Genomic DNA, 22935 nt, shown 5'->3' on the forward strand with positions numbered 1-22935 from the left:
GGAATAGGGAATAGGTAACGAATAGGGAATAGGGAATAAGTAACCAACTTGACGTCCATTAAACTGGCAGAGTTTAAAATGTAGAACGTGCTAGATATTATAATAAATACACATAGCGCAACAATAAAATACAAGTTACTGACAGCTAGAAAAAAATTATAAAGACATGGATTAATTACGTTACATGTATCATGGTGCAATAATTATATTTGCTGACGATTATCATCACGCATTGGAAATGGATTGATTCATATCGTAAGCCTAAGGTTAAATAGTCGTCGCAACATTTATAGTACGCACGCTATAGTATATATATAAAACCCAATGATGTTGTATTCTTTTGGCCCGAGGACATTAAGTTAACACTTTAAAAATGATAAACTGGCAGAGTTTAAAATGTAGAACGTGCTAGATATTATGATAAATACATATAACGCAACAATAAAATACAAGTTGAAAATGTAGAACGACTTTTAATAAATGTATAAGTATCGAGTGTAAAACAGACATTTATCATAAGTTAGTGGATATACATCGATGTGTTCTTCACACAGGGTTTTAAACTTATTAATAATATTACCAAATTCATCAGCTTAGTTTTGTAGGATAATTCGTACATAAATAACCCGATATTCTGAGGATAGTGGAATTCTTAAAGTAGATCATAGTTTACAATTTACACTGTTTAATCGTTAATTCTTGCAATGATAAGTCACATTTTACAATCCGTTGATATATTTGTTATTTTAACATTTTTGATTACACTTCTCGTTGCTTACATTTTGTGGAACAATGTGACCCGCACTCCTATTAATATCCCTGGACCTACTCCGTGGCCAATTGTCGGTAATTTGCCTACATTGGTAGCTTCTTTCTTTCAAAATTCTCAGAACAGAAGTGAACAATTTTTAAAACTTCGGGAGAAATACGGAGATTTAGTGGGTGTCAGTTTTGGAAACTTTACGCGGGTTTCTGTCTTTGGATACGATAAGGTCCATAAAGTGTTGGTCCTGAATGCTGACAAGACAAAATTTCGACCATCAAATTCAGCTGTTGCAAAGAAACTGTTTCCAAAAGAACCAGGTAAGAATTAATATAGATAAAATGTTATAGAATAGAGAATGGAAACGTTGAAGTTTTTAAAGAGTAAGAAACAGCCACAGGTTTTCTACGTATCCGGAGGAAGGCATCAGATGGCCATTAAACAACAATATATATACCATTTCAGCGAAATGGACGACACGCCATAGTCCGAAATATATAAATAAGATAATTAAGTCCTGCTCTTCTCTCCATTTTTTTTTATGAAGTTTCTATATTATGGCGAAAAAACGCACTGACATATCTTTCTGCACTAGCGTAAATTCCAAAAAAGCCAAAAGATAAACCAAATTAAATCTATGTAATGTTATGAACAACAAACCAATTTGCAAACATGGCTAAAGGGCATTGATAAGTATGCTCCCGTTATATATCAACATTTTACAAAACACACAAAGAGAAGTTTGGTAAACTTTATAACCAGATATCCAATGACTAGGATAACCAAGGTCAAATGGAGGCCTATTATATACAGGCTACTATAGCATTGCGTCAATGCAACGATATATACTCTAAAAATAACGATAAAACAGTTATCATATTAAGTTATTGATTGTATGTAAAAAGGGGTTAAAGCTAAGTAAAACATCAGTTTTAGGTGTTGTTAAAGAAATTCATATAGCATCGACCTTAATTAGAGAAGATACAGGCTAGTAAATTACAATTTGGTCTTGATGCACAATTGTTTTATGTTGCTTTATTTTCCAAAAGTGTTATGCATATCATAATAGATTCGTAAGGTACGAGAACATCTTTTTTTCATGAATTTTAAGGGCATACAAAATGTAAGTCTTGATTAACAGTATATTGTTCTTGATTTATTTCGATGGAGCATATCAAAATTAACTTTGGGTTCAATTCTAAATAAAATCAACGTAAAGTCTTTTTTGAATAGTATTACAACAAAGATTAAAGCATGAAACCTCGTTTAATATGATGATTAGAAAATTGTTATGTGATAGGCAAGTTGTCTTGCTCCCACGTAGCCGCAGCACTTTAAAAACGTTTAGTTAAATGCCATTTAAAATTGTACACATTTCTTATGCTTTGGAAATTCACACGACTGAAGAACTCACAACATTTATATTATACGTCAGAGCTTAAGTTCTCTATACTGAGTGTAAACTGAAAAATTGAATATACCCTGGCTTAAGACCTTGATAGAAAAAAAAACTTAAATTCCTATTATTAATAATCATTAAACCTAGTTTTTTTTATTTCAATGTTTAATAGGACTTATTCTGAGTAATGGAAAGGAGTGGGTGGACCTACGAAGATTTAGTATGGTCGCACTCAAAGACTTAGGAGTTGGTAAAAAATCATTAGAAGAGAAAATACAGGAAGAAGCACGATTTCTAGTGGAACTGTTTTCAAGGCAAAATAAAAAGCCTTTTGATGTCAGTAAAGTATTTTCAAAGGCAACGTCGAATGTAATATCGAGCATAATTTTTGGATCAAGGTACGCATAAATAAAATGTGATTCGGTTATTTATTTGCAGGTTCAGTTATTGAAAATCTGAGCTATTTTAGTAATCATTTGATGTCTTCTGACCAAATTTAAGATCATGTATCAAAATAATATATATGGATCAAGGTACGCATAAATAAAATGTGATTCGGTTATTTATTTGCAGGTTCAGTTATTGAAAATCTGAGCTATTTTAGTAATCATTTGATGTCTTCTGACCAAATTTAAGATCATGTATCAAAATAATATATATGGATCAAGGTACGCATAAATAAAATGTGATTCGGTTATTTATTTGCAGGTTCAGTTATTGAAAATCTGAGCTATTTTAGTAATCATTTGATGTCTTCTGACCACATTTAAGATCATGTATCAAAATAATATATATATATGTATTTAATTTCTCTGACGTCAGTCTAATGTTCTAACAGTGGATTATTTTTCTAGATTCCACTGACCATCATGTTAACTTAAGATAACTTATATCATAACTTTAAACTTTTAACTTACGATATGTTATCCTCTTAAAAATGAGTGACTAATGAAAGGTTCGAACTCGAGTATTTTCGACAGTAAAGTCTGTAGTCTATGCATGATACCACTAGACCACGAGTGCTGATATAAATTATTATTTAAATATCACTCTTAAAGAGTATATTTGCAATGCATGTCAATAAACTGCATTTCTGTCTTTTTGTTATCTAATAAAATATAAATAAACAAAATAAAATCAAGGAGTTGTAAATATTACTTATTAGTACAATTACTTGATAAAATAAACATCCATGTACATATTACACTTATCACTTTAAACGCACAAGGCCTTTCCCTTTTCATCATAGCAAATGCTTACTTTTGGTTTTAGGATTATAATATTATCATACTATAATCACTTGGTTTTCTTTGTTTGATTATAAATAGTCCAAATATACATCAACATTTAACTGACTCTTATGTGAATAAAGTGTGATAAGCTACGACTGTAAAACCTCGTCTTTGACGGTAAAACCAGAAACAAAATCGTCAACTGTATAGTAAAAATGAATGATAGATACCTCTAAGATTAAAAACAATATTTTGGTAGAGAAAAACATTACAAAAAAAAAATCATTCCGGTTACTAGACTTGAACTTGGCACTGTTAATATCACAGTTATTTCTTTCGGTACCATTGACTAGACGATCACGGCTATTAACAACTTACAAGATTCAAGATTTTATTTGAACACTCAGACACAGATACATGTGTAACATGAGGTCATACATAATAGCATTATATAAACATGACGAAGTAATTATGTGGTATCAATGACATAGTATAAAGATATAACAATAACATACAACATGTTTTTTTTAACATTTTCAGAACATATTTGCAATGTTTTTGATAAATACAGAAAGACGTTTATACAGTTGTACATTACATATTGAAAGAAGACCTTCCATTTTTTTATAATTAGGGTTCACTGTGTAATAGCTTGGCAGAAACTTTTCCCTTAATACAACAATATTTTGATAAGTACACTTAAATAGCAAATGAAATTCATCACCAATATTACTCTTACACAAAGTACATATTCTATCATGCCTCGGGATATTTTGCCATCTGCCTGTTTCTATAGGCAGACGCAGATTTGAACACCTAAAGTGTGTGATCCAAAGCCTGCAATATTCGGGAAGTTTTAGCAGATATGTTTCTAAAGTAAAATCTTTTTTAAATATTGAGTAGAATTGACCTCGTGATGAATTTTCAATATTACTAAACCACTGTTGTACAAATTGATCACAAAGTATCTGTTTTAAGTACATTTTATCACAGTAGCCTATTTGATTGGCAAAAATATATCCAATGCCAGTATCGTTTAATATTGCTTCTATACAATTTACCCATTTAAAGGTGTATTTAGATTTAGGCCTTAAACCAAGCATCAGTCTATACAATAAACTGCATAGTTTTGATTCATTATTTACAATTTTACACCAATATATAATCATTCTAATTTTCACCTTTATTTCAAGAGGAAATCTACCCAATTCTCCGTACACCATAAAATTAGGCGTAGTGTTTCTAACTTTCAGCGCCCTTTTGCAGAATTTTAAGTGAGTTTTTTCGATAATTTTCAGGTTTTCAAAGCCCCAAACTTCAGAACCATACAGTAAGATAGGTTCTATCATAGAATCAAAGAGTTTAAATTGTAGATCAATTGGTAAAGATTCATTCCGTATGATTTTGTAAATATAAAACAGTGCCTTTTGGGCTTGATCTACAAGTTTCTTCTTGGTATCAAAAAATGTACCATTATATTTAAAAATTACACCCAAATACGAATATGTATCAACAATTTCAAGTAAATCATTCTGCAGTGTAAATTTCAGATTTTCTTTAGGTTTCCTCTTGCTAAATACCATAACTTTGGTTTTCTTAACATTCACCTTCAATTTCCAATTTTCACAGTACAACTGGAAAATATCTAAGGAATGTTGCAAGCCTTCTTTAGTTTCTGAAAAGATTACTGTATCATCAGCATACAGAATTACGAACAATTCAAAAAATATATGAAGTTCGTTTTCAAATTTTTCCTTTAAAAGTTCTAAAGGAATACCATCTAAATTTCTAAAATATTGTTCCAAATCGTTCAAGAAAGTAGAAAATAAAAAAGGAGACAAGTTTTCCCCTTGCCTAACACCAATCAGACATGGAAAAAATTCTGATTGTTCACCATTATATTGAACACAAGATTTAATACCTTGATACATATTAAAGATAACTTTGAAACATTTCCCCTTGATTTCACTAAGATGTAGTTTTTGCCATAATCCAGTTCTTAAAACAGTGTCAAAAGCTTTTCTAAAGTCAATAAATGTACAAAAAAGTTTTTTTCCAAATGAAAAATATAATTCTACAAGTGCATGTAACACAAAAATATTATCTGTTGTTGCATATCCTTTTCTAAAACCAGCTTGATTTTCTGATATAAGCGAAATTTCATTCGCAAAAAAATTTAGTCTAGTATTAATAATAGAAGTGAATAATTTTCCCAAACAGCTGATAAGAGTAATAGCTCTAAAATTATCAGGATCTGTAGGATTGCCTTTATTTTTGAACACAGGTTTAATAATGCCATTTGTCCAAGAGTCTGGAATAATTCCAGTATCTAATACAATATTAAATAATTTACAATACAATGACATAAAAAAAGGTGGTGAATTTTTCAAAAATTCATTAAGTATTTTATCAGAACCAGGTGCCTTGTTATTTTTTAAATTTTTCATGGCTTCCAAGACTTCCAGTTCAGTAATACTTCCATTCAATATTTCATCATAAATGGGGTTACTAGATATCTGATTAATGTCAAGATCGGGTGCATGTATATCATCTTCTTCGCCCGCGTTTAAAACCTTAAAATAATCGTAAAATGTATTTATATCTATTGGTGGAGATTCTTTTTTAGTGTAAGACATTTTTTTTAGTGTTTTCCAAAATCCTTTGGTGTCATGCTTTGACAATGTTCTCAGCTCATTTGAACATTTGTCTTTATATTTGTGATAATTAACTTGTAGAATTTTTTTATATTCTCGAGCTGTGTGATTTAATACGGTTTTGTTTGCATCTGATTTTGCTTTATTGTATGTACTTTTGCTTTTATGAAATGCATCTCGTTTGATTCGACATTCTTTATTGAACCATGGTTTATTTTCATGGTCGGGGTTGTGTAGTTTCTTTTTTGATTTACCAAATACAGTCTCAGCCGTGTCTAAAAGTACACGACCTAGGTCATTTACTAGACCGTTAACACTTTCACTGGTGGCTGTGTCAATTTCAATACTATTCAAAATATCATTTAACTGTTGTAATGAGCTACCTGTATCGTTTGTCAACACCTGAGTGAAATCGTCTGTTTTTGTACTGTCCCACCTGATGTAAGTATTACTGTTTATTGTATGATTATGCGAATTGTTTAATGAATTGCTCGAGGGAAACGAAAATGAAAAATGTAATCTATTGTGAACATCAGAAAACATAGGATTAAAATCAACAATACCGAAATCTGATGTTATATCAAACATACATGGAGACATAATTAAATAATCTACTAAACTTGCATCTTTACAAGTTGTACAACCAATATGTTTATCAGCAAATAATCTGCCATTACAAATATATATACCACTTCTTTTACAAAGTTCTATTAACATATTACCATATTTATTTACTCTACCACGATCTTTACTACACCTCTCAAGAGGGATATCTTTATCTTTAAGATGAAGGTATGAAAAAATATTATCATCATTATCATAAAAATCATTGACATCTAAAATTTCTAATAAGTTTTCGTCAGGAATAATGTAATCTGAGACAGTAGAAGTTCTGGCGTTAACATCACCAATTAATACAATATTTTTTGTATCAGTTGAGTATTTAATTAATTCATCTTCAATTTCCAAAAACGACTCTTCAGAAGTATATCGTGTATTTTCGGGGGGTATATAAATACAACCTAGCAAAATGTTTTCTCGCAAGTTTGATAAATTCTTTGAAATTTCTACCCACTGAACAAATTCAGATTCAGAATTTATAAAATTTAAAAATTTCGACAGGTGTTTTCTATAAACAACAACAATACCACCTGATTTCTTTTTACATTTTTTTCTGTTTTGCATAAAAAGTATAATCGTGTGGTAATTTCAAGTCATCTAGATCATCAGTTTTAGTTTCAGTAAATATAAGAATGTCATAACTCTTTATTAATGTAGCAAAATCTGGATTCAGCAATTTAGAATTAATACCACAAACGTTAAGATAGGTAAATTTTAAATTGTCAACTGTCCAATTTAAAGGTCCATGATTGTCTGATGTGTTGTCCTAACTGTAATTTCCTCTACCGTTGTGTATTGGATTAGGAGGCTCGTCACGGGATGGATTATAAGGTTGTCCGTCTACCATTATTTGGTCGTAAATTAAGGAAGCTTTTGTACCTCGGCGCTGGAGTTCTTTAAGTTTAGGGATCAACGCTTTACGGCGATTGCTAATTTCGGTTGGATACTGTTGGTTCACTGAGAATTGTGGTTTTGTTTTAAGTTTATTGGGCACAGATTTACGTACACGTTCGTGGTCACGGTAATTTGTAAATCTAGCGATAATATTGCGAGGTTTTCCATCACGACGTTTTCTTAGTCTGTGCACGTTTTGAAATTGAATAGCATCTGCATTTGGGATTTCCAGTTCTTTTTCTATAAAGTTTTTAATCACTGCTTCTGTGTCTTCGTGATCATCATCAAGGGTCTGTTGAATTCCGCCAAAAATAAGGTTATACTTCATAGAGTGACTCTGAAGTTTTAAGAAATCTTCCCTGACATTGTTTGAATCAATTTCTATATCTTGTGTATAGTTTTCTACCACTCGCATTCTATCAGAAATTTCGTGATGATGTTTTTCTTCAGTTTTTAAAATGTCATCATGCATTTTCTGTGTCTCCTTAATTTCATCTATCTCTTGCCTCATCCCTGTTAAATTTTGATCTATTGCTCCGAAACGTTCATCTAATTTTTTGTCAAGTTGAGAGAAGCGGTTAGTAAATTCCAAATCAAACCTTTCAAATCTTTGGTTCATCACATTTATTGACGAAAACAACATTTCCATAGTTATATGGGTACGTACACTATCACTTGAGACAGGAAATGGTTGGGATGCAAACGGAGGTTGTGGATTGTGATATGCAGGATATGTAATGTCTGTTGGTATACTTGTACATTCAAACGTCTGGTTCATAGGATTATGTTGATATTGTGGTGGAATGGGCACACTTCTGTTAGATAAATTATGAGGTGTGCTAGTATGCAGAGTGTCATGAGCTTGGTTCAGTACTTGAGAAAAACTTTGTTGTTGTTGTTGAAAGGGCGACGCCATATTTGATTTTGTTTTGTTTGGAGGTGTAAAACCTGTTTGGCTACCAGTGCTCCTTGTTCTCTTTTGCCCATTTAGATCAAGATGCATATTAAATGATCAGTATATATCACTTTCGAAAACAAAATTCGTTTCAAATTCATGTTTTTCAATCAATTCAGTCGAAATTTTGCGGGAGCTCTTGCATACCGACCTACTCACTCCGCCATGTTGTTTCCCTCCCCTTGACACAATTATATATTGTACATTTGTAGCAATTGCAACAGTCACTATGCTTAGGTTTCAAAATGCGTACCACAATTAATACTAGTTCATGAACTGATTGACGATGGAGGCCAAATGTAATAACGTTAAAATAATCAAAACATAATGAAAGGGAACCAGTTTACACAAAAGTTATATACAATTTTTCAATTAAGACCTAGCATTGTATCTATTGTCACCAAATGGTGTCTAGTGAAGTGGTGTTAGGGTGAAATTTACACTTCATTTACATATAAAATGTTTATAGTCATTTTGTATGTGTGTTGTAATTTCAACCACATGGGAGATATAAACGACATTGACTTGTATATTAGGTTGCTAAATCCTATATATGCGTATATTGAAGGTTTTTAAATATTGGTAATTACATTTATTTAACTTTAAAAAAAAAAAAGATTTTAAAAATTCCATCTATTAATTATATGTCTTTTTGAATGAATTATAAATACTAAGATCTAATCTTTTTAAATTATTTGTAATGATTTAAAATTGAATGAAATAATTATTTACATATATAAAATCTGGTAATAAAAAGGGGAGATAACAACACATTTAAGTTGAATTGAACTTGAATAAAGTTAAATATAAATGTGAACCGTATGGATCTAGTCATTTCCATCTATTAGAGGATAAAAAAGACAAAATACGAAATTATTTTCATGAAATTCCGTTGATTCATGGTCAGATCATGAAACAGATAGTCTTTTTACTAGAAATGGGTTAAGCTAGAGAATTGATAAGAAGTAGTGGATTCGAAAACCATAATCAACTCGCGACTAAAGTCGCTCGTTGATTATCGTTTACGAATCCACTACTTCTTATTTATTCTCTACTACAGAAGAGAAACTGTGACTTTATCAAAACTTGCAAGCATGACAAGATGTGCAATTAAGTCTCATTACCAAAATCGCCAGACGGCATATTTAAAAATAACTGTCCTGAAATGGCTTGCGAAGGAGTGTTGTCAATGTTTGAGTATTCACTAAAGTCTATTGGAAAACATTATTTGATTGATAAATAGGAATTGCAAGGAAAGAAATTCAATTTTACTTAAATTTGGTTAAAACGAACGATTTACGAATAATTACAGTCAGGCAAACTTTAAATGAAATTTGTCAATAGTTGATTAAATTCATTGGTAAATGCAATACATAAAGTAAGTCACTTAATAACGGTCACTTTATATGTATCATAGTAAATGTCAATCACCTTTGAAGCCTTATTTTAAAAGTTTTATCCGGTCATATCGAATACACACACAATTGGATTGATTTGTAAACCCCCGTCATATTATATCACGATCGCACTACGCTCACTGCGATATAAAATAAATTCAGATCCTGGTGAGGTCGCGGTATGAGTGACATGAAAATGTAAATTTTAGTTTTTTTTTGGAATGCTAAGCTACTAATCAGTACTACGTCCTCTTTACGCGTTAATAAGATCAAACTAAGATCATACCACGTTCTTGCGACAGGGCTATTCTTAAGCCCCAGTCACACTAGACCACGATCGCACCACGCTCATCGCGATTCAAATAAATACAGATTGCGGTGACCTCGCAGTATGAGAAGCATGAAAATGTAATCTTTCGTTTTAATCACGTTGCTACTACGCATCATTACGCTTCTACAACGATCCTACTATGATTATACCACGTTCTAATCACGCTTATTCTGCGAACTCACTACGGTTATCACGATGCCACTACACTCATCACGTTCTCACTACGACAATACAACGATTCATCCGATTGCAACACAATCTTACAATGCTTGTTCTGCGATTACAGCACGCTCTTACCACGACCATACCACATTCAGGCGACATAGCTTCTCTAAATAGAGTATATGTCTTCTTGACTATTTTATCAACTCAACTTCATCGAACATCTTGAGTGACATTTAAAAAACAATTAAGACGGAAGGTGCATCCCCGGTTCTTAATTGAACACAATTTTGCTTATCATATTGAAATCTCTACTTGATATGCAGGATCTCTGAACATCATTTAATTCAGAAAGGTTTGGTATCAAATGCGTGTTTACATTATAAAAATATATCTCAGCTTACATAATTACTAATATTTATATGTATGCATTCTTTCTCGTTGCAGATTTGATTTTGACGATCCTGTTTTTAACCGTCTACTTGGAAATATAGATTATCTATTTAAAAATAATGCAGCAGCGGAAAATATGATACCTTTACCTTTTTATCTAAATCCATTTAGTAAGGTAAGACAACATTTGAGCATAACTTGTATGGTATATTATTGTTACCGACAGAGTATGTCTAAGGTTATGTGCTTATGAGAAATCCAACTTTCGTCTTCGTTAGTTACGCTATGAAGCTATCTATATCCCAGTTCATCATATATGTATTAAGTACTAACGTATGTTATGGTTCTCCGGGTTTTGGAATGCAGCTTTCCTAATGAATGCGGGTGATATATCTGGAAAAACACAAGTTCTAACGTATGTCTTTGGCACTTCATATTGTAAAATGGAGAGTTACTAATGAATATATATCTAAAAAAACGGTTGAGACGCACCTTTATTAGAGGTTTCCAGATTTGCGACCGTACCAACCGTAGTACGAAGTGGGAGCCGTCATTTAACTTTTGAAAATTATTGATGCATACACTTTATATCAACACATGTTTTAGGAATCATATGCAGAACTGTTTTGAGAATTTTTAGCTGTAATTTGGGACTAATTTCATGTGGTTTCTTCTTGTATTCGTAGGCAACAATAGTGTGTGCACTCGATTATGCTTTCAAGCAACCGTTGAAAGTAACCGTTGATACGAAAGGTTTATAGTTAAGAGTTATTTCCCCGTGAAACTACATAGATACAAAGAAGCTAAATTACAAAACAAATTTAAAACTTTATAAATTTTGTTTGTAATTACTTTATGTATCATTGTAAAATGTTAAAGTTTTGTATTCATTTTGGTTAGTTTTTAGAAAACACGATCAAATAAAATGAATTTGAACAAAATAAATTGACCTTAATAACAAAAGAAAAATGACAAAACTAATACAAAACCATCTGAACGCGTGAGGTCTAAAACCTATGTCAATGGATATTGAATCAAGATAATAAAAAAGCCCAGGGAGACATACTTTATATAAATTAATACTCTGTTTCAAAAAACCGAAGGTGTCAAAACGTTTGATTTTCTAATTATTGTACTGATTATCTCTGTCATTATACTTTTAAATAACATTGCCTTGTGATAATTTTGTGTTATATGTAATATATCTGTTGTATATATATATGTTGAAGAATTAAATAAAGATTAAAAAAAATCAGACGTCCGGAAAGAAATTATAAAAAATACAAGGTCGTTTACATCTTCAATTTGAACAATTATGCATAAAGATATGGCTGATATCGTATTTACTTGACATCCTTCCTGTTTGGACAATTATCTTTACCCTCGGGCTTAAAGTTTTTCTTTATAAAAAAAACCCCTCATAAAATCAATATGCTATATAAATTTTAGAAACAACACAACTGTTCATATATCTTTTTCGCAGTTAGCCGAGAGAGAAAACTCAGAAAAACTGAAGCTATCTATTTTAAGTAGTATCGTATTCATGATACTAGTACATATAAACCTGAACAAATTACATAGAAACCTTTACCAACCGATGAAAATAATCCTTAATTTTGAGTCCATTAATCAGTTTTCAATGGTGGAAAAGACATTATATAGCAACATAGTATTTTCCGTACAACATTACGAAGAGTTAGAAAGACATATTCATATTGCAAATAGACTAAGTGTAAATAGAGCGTCAAGTTTTTGCCGTTATCAGTTAACAAAATGCGCTGTGTTGTATGAAGTTTTTTTGGCAATGCTGTACGACAAAAGGATTAATGGATGGATATTGGTTTAACATTACTCCTCGTAGATTATATTATACTACTCCCAGGCATATGCAATACACAATTTTACTCGCGACAATATTTACAAATATTAATGTAATAACAATATCTAGTGACATAATGATAATAATAAGCGATCACGATGAAGTAACATCGTGATGATAAATATTTCGACTCAAAAAATGGTTTTCGTTAGTGTCATAAAATTTATATTTATTCTTTAAGTAATTAATATAATCAACAATTTTATTAAAAAGTTCAGTGACAAAATATAAGGAAAAAGATAGATCGATGGTTTTACAATGTGTGTTGCGTTTTATATAAAAATTTTGCTCCAATGATCGGGAAAAGATAGTTTAATTAATAAAAAAATATTTTAATGAGAAATCAACACAATTTTGAACTCATTTTTGCCATAAGCACGTGTACTAGTTTAGTGACGCATCTAGAACTTTTCATAAAAGGGGGGCGCTCCATGCATGCATTCAGTGATTCCCTATATAATCAACCAAATTTTTGCCACGAAAGGGGGGGGGGCCAAGTCCCCTCCTCCTGGATCCGTCTATCTAGTCATTAACGACACCAGTAAGGTACAAGTAAGATATTATTAATAAGTAATTTCTAATTATTCCAATTTATATTTGAGTATTAGAAAACATTCTTTATTCTGATCCTTTTCTCAATATAAACATAGCCATACAAAAACGCAAATCTATTTTTAGAATATAAAGGTCGAGGCAACTCAGTCCAGTAAGGACTGTTTGATTCATTCTCTTGTGCACAAAATAAATTTTATCGTATAAAATCACGTGCAAGGTTTTCTAGAAGCAGAGAAATCGTTATAAAATAAAAGATTAAGGTTTTTATCACTGATATGCAATTTTGTTTCTTTATTTTCATCATGATACATACAATAATCTCATGCATTAAATGAAACCTCCCAAACAACACCAACGGTTGTGTTACGTACCAACCGTACCTGATACGTAGCAAATCTGGAAACCTCTATTAGGCGTCTTTTGATTATCATCTTCCTTCAAAATGTCTTCTTGACGCATAATAGCTTCCAAGAACAGGTGTCGTTCCCATAATGCAAACCAGATTTTATAAATTGGTCTAAACAATTGCAGGTTCCTTTGGCTTTCTCAACTTTTGGTTGCTATTAGTCCGTATTCAGATTAACCAAAAAATGCAGTAGATGCATAGTTTTATTTTTAGTATGTCTAATAAAGTTATACTTATGGTACTAAAATTATTTCTTTATATTACTGTATCCATGCCTTTGGGTGGAAAGCTAGCTGGTTTGAAACATCAGTAAAATCAGCAGTCATTTTTTAAGCATATATGCTACCTTTGGTTGACATGGTTTTAAGCTGATTTATTTCGTGATTTTAGTAATAAAATAAAGTAGGGTTACATCCGTGTCATACAAGGTTGAGCTTCAATTAATCTGCCCATTTGTTTATTTCTCTTTTTTATATATAGGTCCGTATGTGGTAAAGAATCATCTGCCTTGGAGCATAGATTATTTTCACTGTTGTTTCTTGAATAAAGTCAATCAAGAAAATTGCAAAACATTTACAGAAAAACAAAATCACGTTTTATTGATTCATAATCTACCCTACTACCTTGAAATATATTAAGTTGGTGTTAGGGGTTGCCACAACAGCTATCAAACAAATACCATTTCTTTAATAAAATCGTTTCTGCAAATAGTGATACCCCGAAAAATCCGTTTCTATTTTTTTTTTTTTCATTTTCTAGTTGTATCTTTTAATGTCAACACACGTTTTATATTGATAGAACTATCTAGAAGTTATTACTACATTATTAAGTAGAGACCCCTCACATGTTTTGGTGGGGTTCATATTGATCAGTCTTCAGTTTTGTGTGTTGTGTTTTGTTGTTTATCTTTTGGTCGTTATTTTGTTTTTTTGCCATCGGATTGCCAGTTGGTGATCGACTTATGTGTTTGATAATCCCTTTGGTATTCTAACCTGTTTAGAGGTAAAATAGGCTGTTGTGAAACGATGAATACTTTTCAAAGAGTTGTAATTTTTTTCGTCAGTTATGAGACGCTTTAAATTGACCAAAGGAAAACAACTGCATTTAAAACACTGGACAATACATTAATAATTGTATATGCTGAATCTAATTCTGTAATATTAAAAAATATTGATATTCATTACTATATCAGTTTAATTCACATATATTTAGACCCTGTTTTGTTATTTTCCACAGATTCCCTTGATCATAAAGAATCGCAAAGAAGTTCAAGATTATGTTCGTTCCAGAATAGACGAGGAACGACGATCGTTTGATCCAAACAATGTTCGACACTTTTTGGATCTTTACCTTCAACAGGAAAGAAAGTCTAACAGCAAAATATCAGGTAAGCTAGTATTTGTGTCCATATCCAAACACATCCAGATACAATAACAGGTTTTTTGCCTATAAGTTTATGTGACGTAACCTATCGTGAATGGTACAATATAATTTCTTAAGTCCTTGTAGATGTGAGCCGTATTTGTTTTTGGAACATTATATTTTTACACATCCCGAATCAAATCACTCAAAATCTATGAAGGTTTCATTAATTTTATATTTCTGAGCCGATACCCTATCCATAGACTGTTAGTCTCTGAATGTAGTAACAACTCAATTATCAATGGTTTGGTACTGAAATTGCTTGTCACATTCTTTTCTCAAATCTTTTTCGATAAACATAGAAAATAATAAGAACCTCATGCTAAGTTAAACGTAAACGTATTTTGCTATTCTTTTTAGATCTATTTCAGCGTATTTGTGCATCTCTATGTGCTACGATAGTAGATTCCTATTTAAGTTTCATTAGATATATATGTATTGCGGCTTAGTCTCTGGACAATAAACGTTATACACTGACAATATTTTGAACGGTTAGATTTTACGTTCTATCGGTCCTTGAATAAAAGAAACCACCATGATTTTGAATTCCGATTTTGATTTTTGATATGTATTTTTTTTTTAATAAACAAATACGTCACATTTTTTGCATAGAACTTTTTTTTATAATATTCAATCTATTCAGAAGCGGACTAAGAGTACAAATACAGCTAGTTATCATGTTTGAAATAGGGAGTCTATAGCTATGATGTCATATGGTTTAGATGCCTATGACGATGTTACAACTCTGTGATTTTTTTTCATTTTTTGCGTTTTTTTTTCAATTCAAAATACTAATTGAATAAAGGCAACAGTATTATACTGTTTTCAAACGTTGTAAATCGATTGAGAGAAAATAAATCCGTGTTACAAACTGCCACACCCCTGATTTGGTACAGGACATTTTACAATGTTTTAAGAAACAAATGATGGATTGTTTGTGGTTGAATGGCTAGCAAAAAATCCTGTTTATATGATAATGTTAACAACTAAAGAATTTATTTTAAAATATTGCATTCGAATTGAGATAATTGTATATTATTGCTTAGATAACTGTGCTTATTGGTTTTTATAATTAACAATGCCTAATTTTTAAAGCACCTTTTAATCAAAAGAATGTGTTGCACTATTCATCTTTTTTTTTTTATGTCAGAGAACCACCTGTTTCTCACTATAGCTGATCTGTATATTGCTGGCACTGATACAACATCTGTGTCATTACAATGGACCATGCTCTATATGATAAAATACCCAGATGTACAGAAAAAATGCAGAGATCAAATTTTGGAGGTATTGTATGCTTAAACTTTAATACAATATGAAAAAGGAGCTATTATTACATTTTTTTTTGTCGAAACTGGCTTTGTAAGATACCAGGACTAAGGTATAAACATCCATATTACACCCAATACAAATATATTGCGAATGGCACTAAGAAGTTTCTCCTCTTTTATGAACGTCTACTCTAGGTCACAATTATTTAAATCAATATCTCGTAATTTGTCTTACCATCAAAATGTAACACGTGCAACTCGATAGATATGATGCATCAGAACTGCTCAATCATCTGCATGTTTTTGGTTGTGTTGTGTTCAGTTTTACTTTTAGTTTTGCTTTTTTATATTGTGATTTTGTTTTACCATCAATGTACATTATCAGGTAAATGCTTATTCTGATTTATATTTATTATTGATTTCTATAATATCGATAGCTGCAATAGGGATTGATATTGGAGCGAGACACAATCTGCCTGTATGATTTTTTTCAAAGTTATCAAGTTGTTTCATTTGTTAAATTTAGGTAGTTGGTGAAGATAGAGACCCAGTGGGCAAAGACAAAGATAACTTACCTTATGTTATGGCCACCATACAAGAAGTACAGAGAATAGCAACTATAGGTATTTACAGATACTAGTAAACATGTTATTAAATTGAAATATTAACGAATATACTTATATTTGATTATTTTGTTTCTGTCTCTGTACCTTTATTAGTTAGTTTAAGAGAATAAAGTATATACTTTCAAGTTTTTGATCTGTCGCTGTGCTGAGTATAAAAAATTATTAGTTTGACATCTTTTGTTGATTTTGATATTTCATTTGAAACAGAATAATTTGAATGTCAGCAAAAGTTGAATTGGTACTTGCTATATAAACATATGATTGACAATAAGAAAAGCAGTTGTAAAATGAAACTCCACTAATATGTTGTTAAGTATGTGTTAATCTTGGAAAGTCTCTAGAAGAAAAGATGATTTTGTTTTGTAGTTGAACACTTTGTGGTAACATATCAATGCAGTAGCACTATGCGTTTGCATGCATATTGGCGTCGAATATTAAAAGTCAATGAGGAAAGTTAGGAATGATATAATGTCTATACAGAACGTAATTATTGAATAAAAATGCACAAATATTCATACATTTCTTTTTTTAACTTCGGGTCGCTATCTTATTGATGTTAATCTCCTTTTATATCAAATTAAGTATAGAATAATGTTTTTATAATTCCAGTACCTCTAGCCATACCACATCTTGCAGTTGAAGACATTGAAATAGATGGAATGACAATTCCAAAGAATGCTGTAATATTTCCTAACTTGATGTCCGTACATCATGATCCATCTGTATGGGATGAACCGGATGTATTCAGACCAGAGCGATTTTTAAATAATGACAAATTTGTTAAAAAAGATGCGTTTTCTGCCTTTTCAATGGGTAAGTTCGCATACGTATAGCATAAAGCAGTATTGTTATGTGCAACAAATAGCCAATGTCGTAAATTTTTTTTTTAAATAATTTTTTCTTATTTACCAGTGCTTGTCAAATCGTTACAGACGATTGCATTGAGTGTGTAGAGAAGGGTAGACTCCTTGGTTAGCGTGCTTGTTAGCTCTACCGTGAATTAATTATTAGGTAAGTTGTACTACTCTCCTTGGTAGATACATATAGATTGGTTGTACATCAGACTAGTGTTGTCTTAAAAGAGGGTTGTCTACCTGACCTAATAATGACTTAACAGTTCAGCTTACAAGCAAGCTTACAAATGATTTTACATTCCCTACACACTCAATGAAATCGGCTGAAATTAATTGGCCTTGCAATTGTTTTGATTTAAGTGCTATTGATGACTCTGACCTGCACAAAACGCGTGTTTAATTTAGCCAATTATAAAACTTGTATCTTTCATGATTGTATACACGTAAAAACTGTGCAATTATAAACATTAATTGACAAATGACAACTCAGTACCCCGAAAATGACAAAACAGCAAACAACAGACAATACAACTGTAAACATAAGACTTACAGATATAGCAATAACCATGTACTCCTGAATGTAGCCCATTATGAGGGTTTTCAAATAATCACATATTCACATTTAGTTTGCCAAACACATAATCATTAATTGTTAATTACATTTTCAAATACTAGTAATCAAATTATTCTGAAATATTTTGTCTGGTAAGTAAATAGTCCTTATATATGGAGTGGCAACATAGTTAAAAACACCACGAGGAGGCTCCTGAATTGATCCTGCTCTACTAGTGGCACAATTCGTGTTGCTTATTTGATAATTGAATCTGTGTGTTCAGTAAGTCATCATTGTGCATAAATAAAAAAAAACCAATATGTCTTTATGTTTAGATTAGGATTAGTTACAACTGTATCAAAGTATAATATTACTACCTAATATTTTAAAAAGGATATGAACTTTGTATAAACTTTTCACAAAACTTTAAACGTGTTCAAAATATCTACATGGGATTAACATAAGGTATATTTAGGTATTTTAACTCTGAAGTCTGTTGTTTTGTCTACTGTCAAATATAATTTGATGTTTTAGAACAAAATAATTCCCATATTTGCGGATAGAAAATAATATTTATATATTTACTTTTTGCAGGTCCTCGTGTTTGTTTAGGAAAGCAATTAGCTGAATCCGAACTTTTCTTGATATTTGTGTCCATATTACAACGATTTGATCTGTCTAAAGCTGAAGAGAATGACGAGTTACCAATAGATGGGATCATGACTGGATTAACACAGACTCCAAGGAAATTTAAAATGTGTTTTCTACCAAGATAAGCTGAATCTATTATAAGACTGTTTTACCACGAAAGAAAACTATATGTATTATAAGACTGTTTTTACGAAGACAGTTAACTGAATGTTTTATAAGACTTTTTTTGTGTTACCAAGACAGTAAACCGAATGTTTTATGAGACTGTTTTTTTTTTAATTACCAACACAGTAAACTTAAATTTATGAGACTGTTTTCTATTAATTTGATGTAGCGATGAGATTTGATTTTTATGATTAATTATGAATACATTATTCATTATCCATATATCATTATTCAAACAGCTTAATGTCATACACAATGCAGAAATTGGGATACCATTAGAAAAAAACAAAACAATTAAGGTTACGGTTTTATCAAACACAGCAAGAGAAATCATCATAAGAAAACATTATTTGATAATTAAACATGTACAAGGTGTTCAAAGTAGTAACACAAACATATCAATTTTACTTTTCACAACAGTGAGGATACAAGAGGGGACGGATGGCATTATTTTAATACATGACGAAAACGTTTAATTCATGAATATACCATCATTTGTTTTATATGCTTTAAACAACTATTTAAAAGTGAAAACACCCTCATGTAGGAAGCATTTGATGAAGGAGGGGTTTTTCATCAGTTCTGTATATTTCGTTCCTAACCAATGCATGGACTTCCATGAAACTTTCATGGAATCTTTACTGCAGAAATCGAAAGATCCCATGTTTATGGTTAGCAAATATCCCATCAAACAACTTACTTGTTTATATATATTTGAGGAAACCTCACCAGAGTAAAAATGGAATGACGTAATAAGATGAAATTTATATGGCGTAAATTGATAAAATATAGTGAAAGATTCTTTTCTTTGAAAAACAAATATTCATCCTCTTTTTATCATAAGTATGTGATAACTGAGCTTTGGGGTTCAAATTTACAATGCCAAAGTGAAAGTGTGTTAAGTATTTGATGGGATTTTTTGTTTACAAGGGATGGGAAGCAAAAATAGTAAGGACTTTATACTTTCCTTCATTCCCCAATTTCTTTAGAACTAATAAAACAAAGTAAAAAGAGTAAGATATGTTAATCTATGTGACAAAGCTGGGAAGGGAATCTAAGGTTTAAACAAAAGATGTGTCCAACGAAGTGAATTCATGTGCTACAAATTACACAAATAAAAGCCATAAACACATATAAAGCACATAATTTTTCACGCATTAAAACATTATAGTTACATTTGATGTATGTTTCATTATGATACTTTATTCTGATTGGTTAACTGCACATCACGTGATATTCCGTAAGAAATTGCATTGCTCAATAAAACGCTTTCACACCCCAATGAAGTTACAAAAAGAAACATTCAATTCTTAATTAAACCCTGCCACATTCTGTTATAATATGTAGTTCAGTGGTTGTCGTTTGTTGCTGTATATCATATATAAATCAGGAGAGATTTTCACTATTAAACACTCTTTTCCGTGTGCATCGAGCAATTTAATTTATGTCATCAGATGTAATCGGTGTATAAAGGATTATATTGGACAAACAGGAAACACTTTACGGAAAAGATTTACTGTTCACCGTCAACAAATCCGACATAAAGAAATTAGAATGATTAACGTAAGTGAACACCTGGATTCATGCGCTAGTACCAAATCACCCAAATACAATGTTTTCCCATTTTACCAATGTGACGACCAATTCACCGACGAAATGAGGATTAATAAAGAAAATATGTTTATACAAAAGTGCAAACCAAGCCTAAACAGATAAGACGTTACTTTTGTAAGGGTTACGTCCCTTTAATGCATTGTTACAAACTTAGTATCGTGACGTTACGTTACCGTTAGTTACATTCATCCATGATTATCACAAAGATGTGAAACCTGTTTGAGAAAAATGTAAAGAATAAAAGGACTTTAAGAGCATTTTGAAATTTAATTTTATTTATATTTCTACTAGTGTGGACACAGAGTTCAATTTTTAGTATATATATATATATAAGTGTCTAAGAATGTAACTTTAACACACTAATGAGTGTTATAAAATTAGTTGTTATATTTTATATATTATTCACGCAATATTTCGCTAAACAAATTAGCTTCATCGGGCGTGTGCATCGATCTAGGTGAAATCGGATGCATGACAAAAAAATATCTTTGTAGCTTGACGTTTTTGTGTAAAAGTTTAAAATATTGATTGATGGGGTATATACAAGATATTTTTGCCGTTTATTGTACATAACAATTTTTAAATCTAAACAAATAGTTGGTTTAGTTAAATAGAATGAAATTCATGATTTATTCCTTTGGTTTTGGGTAGAACTGTTTTTCATCCCTCTCATTAAGTCCATCAGGTTCAAGAGTACGTAGCTGATGCATCCAGAACCTTTCTCTCTGTTTTCTCCTTTCGGAGTCCCAATTTTGATTTACCTCAATTATTTGAAAGGTGATATTATCAAAAGTATGTCCTGTTCTTAAGAGGTGTCTCGTAATTGGACAGTTTCTTCCTTTTGTATAGAACGACCGGTGATTGTTAAGTCTGATGTTGAATGTAGTTTCTGTTTCACCAACATACTGCAGCTTGCAAGTTCCACAAGTAAGAATATAAATACTATTTTCCGTTTTGCAATTAGATGTAACATAGATGTTGTATCGCTGCTTTGTTACTGTGCTGCTAAAAGAGTGGTCAGTGTTGGCGGCTTTACAGCACTTACAATTGCTTCTACCGCATTGTTTGTAACACCCAAATTTAGAAGTTTCTTGTTTCTTTACTTTTGATGTCACAAGTATGTCTTTGAGATTTTTGGGTCTGCGATAGGCAATAACAGGAGGTGATGGAAAAATTTCTTTTAAGGAAGAGTCATTTTCGATAAGACGCCAGTGCTTTCGGATAGTAGATGAAATATTTGTCAAATCGGGATGGAAGGTTACAACAAACGGAATTCTATCTGCACGGGTCGTCTTATCTTTGTATTCCATGAGGCTAGCTCGATCTTTTTCTTGGGCTTTATCAAAAGCGTCTGTGATGTTTTTGAACATTTGCAAGATTTCCTAGATCATTGTAATCAGTTCCATCACTCAATTAAATTTACATCTGAATTTTCAAGCGAGAAAATTGCTTTTCTCGACACCACCACATTTGTAAAAAACGGGATCATGACAACTGATCTCCACACAAAGAAAACTGATAAACACCAGTTCCTTTCTCCAAAAAGTTGTCACCCGAAACACTGCTCCAGTCAAGCCATCAGACTAAAGCGAATTTGCTCCTCGGAATCCAAACTTAACTATCGTTTGGGACAACTAAAAACACAGCTGAAATCAAGAGGATATAAAACCAAAAACATCACAGACGCTTTTGATAAAGCCCAAGAAAAAGATCGAGCTAGCCTCATGGAATACAAAGATAAGACGACCCGTGCAGATAGAATTCCGTTTGTTGTAACCTTCCATCCCGATTTGACAAATATTTCATCTACTATCCGAAAGCACTGGCGTCTTATCGAAAATGACTCTTCCTTAAAAGAAATTTTTCCATCACCTCCTGTTATTGCCTATCGCAGACCCAAAAATCTCAAAGACATACTTGTGACATCAAAAGTAAAGAAACAAGAAACTTCTAAATTTGGGTGTTACAAACAATGCGGTAGAAGCAATTGTAATTGCTGTAAAGCCGCCAACACTGACCACTCTTTTAGCAGCACAGTAACAAAGCAGCGATACAACATCTATGTTACATCTAATTGCAAAACGGAAAATAGTATTTATATTCTTACTTGTGGAACTTGCAAGCTGCAGTATGTTGGT

General features: G+C 31.5%; 1 protein-coding gene across 1 annotated transcript; it reads left to right on the forward strand.

Annotated features, from left to right (window-relative positions):
- Positions 1–516: 516 nt before the first annotated feature.
- On the forward strand, positions 517–20601 carry LOC139498664 (cytochrome P450 2H1-like). The gene is made up of 8 exons (XM_071287164.1): positions 517–1083; positions 2335–2560; positions 10856–10976; positions 14878–15028; positions 16214–16350; positions 16861–16957; positions 17570–17773; positions 18962–20601. Exons 1-8 carry the CDS (start codon positions 705–707, stop codon positions 19141–19143), a joined length of 1497 nt encoding a protein of 498 aa, XP_071143265.1. The 5' UTR covers positions 517–704; the 3' UTR covers positions 19144–20601.
- Positions 20602–22935: the final 2334 nt, after the last annotated feature.

The sequence above is a fragment of the Mytilus edulis genome, chromosome 12 (assembly GCF_963676685.1).
Source record: "Mytilus edulis chromosome 12, xbMytEdul2.2, whole genome shotgun sequence".
Taxonomy (NCBI): domain Eukaryota; kingdom Metazoa; phylum Mollusca; class Bivalvia; order Mytilida; family Mytilidae; genus Mytilus; species Mytilus edulis.